The sequence below is a fragment of the Babylonia areolata genome, chromosome 24, assembly GCF_041734735.1.
Source record: "Babylonia areolata isolate BAREFJ2019XMU chromosome 24, ASM4173473v1, whole genome shotgun sequence".
NCBI classification, from domain to species: Eukaryota; Metazoa; Mollusca; class Gastropoda; order Neogastropoda; family Buccinidae; genus Babylonia; species Babylonia areolata.
In genome coordinates this window covers 25,274,027-25,276,526 of record NC_134899.1, presented here as the reverse complement: position 1 = coordinate 25,276,526, position 2,500 = coordinate 25,274,027, and the positions used below count along the sequence as shown (strand labels likewise).

Here is a 2,500-nt window from a genome sequence, read left to right as displayed (position 1 = left end):
CAGAGCGCGCTTCACAAACCCGATGTAATCTGCACAGCGCCAGTTACAACACACAGTCAGTGACGGTCTGTGAACAAGCATTCTAGAAAAAAGTTTTCTGGCTCAGAATAAAAAAAGCTGAACTTTCTGTGCAACAATTTTGCTGAGAAATGCCAGTTTTGCTGAGGAAGATAGTGAGAAACCATCAAAATATGCATGAACTTTCAACTTTTGATTCTAAAGAAGACCAGTTTAGCTGAGGAAGATACACAGAAGATATTGAGAAACCATAAAATATACATGTAAGTTCAACATTTGATCCTGAGAAAGACCAATTTTGCTAAGGAAAATGCTGAGAAACCATCCAAATATGCATGTCAGTTCAACTTTTGATTCCCAGTAAGACCAGTTTTGCCAAGGAAGATGGTGAGAAACCATCCAAATATACATGTAAGTTCAGCTTTTGATTCTTGAGTCAGGAAACTATCTTCTATTTGTATCCAGAATAAGACAACCTGTACTAACAGACACACACTATTGTTTCTCTTCAAGCACTATTTTCGTTGAAAATTCTGCGCTCCATTCCACACCCTGTATTCTCCAAACCAATGTCTCTTTTCCATGTGTGCATACATACATGTGCTCACATAATCAACTGTTCCATATCCTGCGCACTTTGGATCTATCTTTATCCATCTGTGAGTGAAAAAGAAGAGAAAAAAGCATACACACATAAATATAAGCTAAAGGTGCATGCATATAAATACAAGTGCTCTCTCTCTCTCTCTCTCTCTCTCATGCACACACACACACACACACACACACACACACACACACACACACACACACATGCACACAAATGCATATATACTTACACATGCACACGCACATGCACATACACACACACACACACACACACACACACACACACACACACACACACACACACATTTCCACAAACCTGATAAGAGTAAAAATGAAAACACAACCACAACAACAACCCGAAAATACATACGCACTTCCACAGTATGAAACAGCATGGGAACTCATATATTAAATTCCAAAGTGAATGATTCACATTATACTCTTTATACACTTGTCAAAAGATGACACTGTTAAGAAATAAGAATCAAGATTCAAACAAGTTCAATCCTTTGACACAATCTGAACATGTAGGACATACAAAACATGTAAAGTAACATACTGTTATCATGCACAAAAATTAAAACATAATCAGCCATCAACACACACAAAACTGGTGATAAAAACTGACAAAATTCTCAAAGTCTGTGGCCTTTCATGCCCTGCTCTCATGGTGACCTCAGTTTCGATACCCCTCCACTTCCGTGCTTGGGGTGAGTCCTGTCAATGTCGTCAGTGTCGACAGATTCATGGGTGGCTGTTGTTTGAGGGACGTGGTGGCGGTCTCCACTCTGGGAGAGACGCTCACTCAGTCTGGCTCCGCGACTAAGCCATTATTGTCGTTAGTAGGGGGCTTAGTAGGTGGTGTCCTAAGTACGTTAAAACAGAACAGGCACCACTGAACACCACCGAAGTGACTCAGCAGCAGTGCAGGGTCTCCTCTGGTGTGTGGCCTCCTGGCGACCTAACATCGATAGTTCCCTGTGGACTGCCAACCCTGGAACTGCGACGGACGAACCCGGGTGTGGCCGTGTATGGGGGACTCTAAATGAGCGGCGTGGGAGTAATGCCACTGAAATGGTGCAGATGATGGGGCAGCAAAAAAAAAAAAAAAACAACTGACAAAATGAACGATCACAAAGAGATACATGTACCCACTCTTTGGCAGGTTCTTGGCACTGATGAGCTCTTGGAAGTACTCAGTGAAGGCTTTCTTCCTGCTCAACCCATCCCCTCGACCATAGAACCAGAACTTCAGCTCCCAGAGATCCTGCATGTTGTCAGACCAACACATCACTCTGATTATTTTCTTCCCATTCATTTACCTTTCACTTTACTATGTTTCTATCTGTCTGTCTATCTATCTATCTATCTATCTGTCTGTCTTTCTGTCTCTGTCTGCCTGTCTGTCTGTCTCTATCTATCTATCTATATCTCTCTCACTCTATCTGTCTGTCTATCTCTCTCACTCTATCTATCTATCTACCAAGCTAGCTTTCCATCTATATATCTTTCTTTCTTTCTTTCTTTCTATTTGGTCTAACTATTTTATTTCAGTTTGATGTTAATGCTTTCACACAAATCTAGGGAAAGATCTCAAGGTCTGATCGTTAGAAAGAGTTTATGCCAAAGTCAGGCATCTGCTCCTCTCTTTTCTTTATTTTCACTTTTAGTTCTCTTTAAACAGCAGATGTGGTGTAATGTATGCATGTCAACCCACATGCTTTGACACCTTCTTCTTCTTCGTTCGTGAGCTGCAACTCCCACATTCACTCGTATATACACGAGTGGGCTTTTACACGTATGACTGTTTTTACCCTGCCATGTAGGCAGCCATACTCCGCTTTCTGGGGGGTGTATGATGGGTATATTCTTGTTT

At 41.5% G+C, this 2,500-nt stretch overlaps 1 protein-coding gene across 2 annotated transcripts in view; it reads right to left on the bottom strand.

Moving 5' to 3' along the window:
• The window catches only part of LOC143299208 (uncharacterized), a 54,884-nt gene that overhangs the window by 18,990 nt on the left and 33,394 nt on the right, over positions 1-2,500 (bottom strand). For both annotated transcript variants that reach the window (XM_076612397.1, XM_076612398.1), the window contains exons 4-5: positions 1,780-1,891; positions 1-29 (exon numbers count right to left, since the gene is read on the bottom strand). The exon at positions 1-29 is cut by the window's left edge and continues 94 nt beyond it. In XM_076612397.1, coding sequence (XP_076468512.1) covers positions 1-29; positions 1,780-1,891 — 141 coding nt within the window. The remainder of the gene's footprint in view (positions 30-1,779; positions 1,892-2,500) is intronic.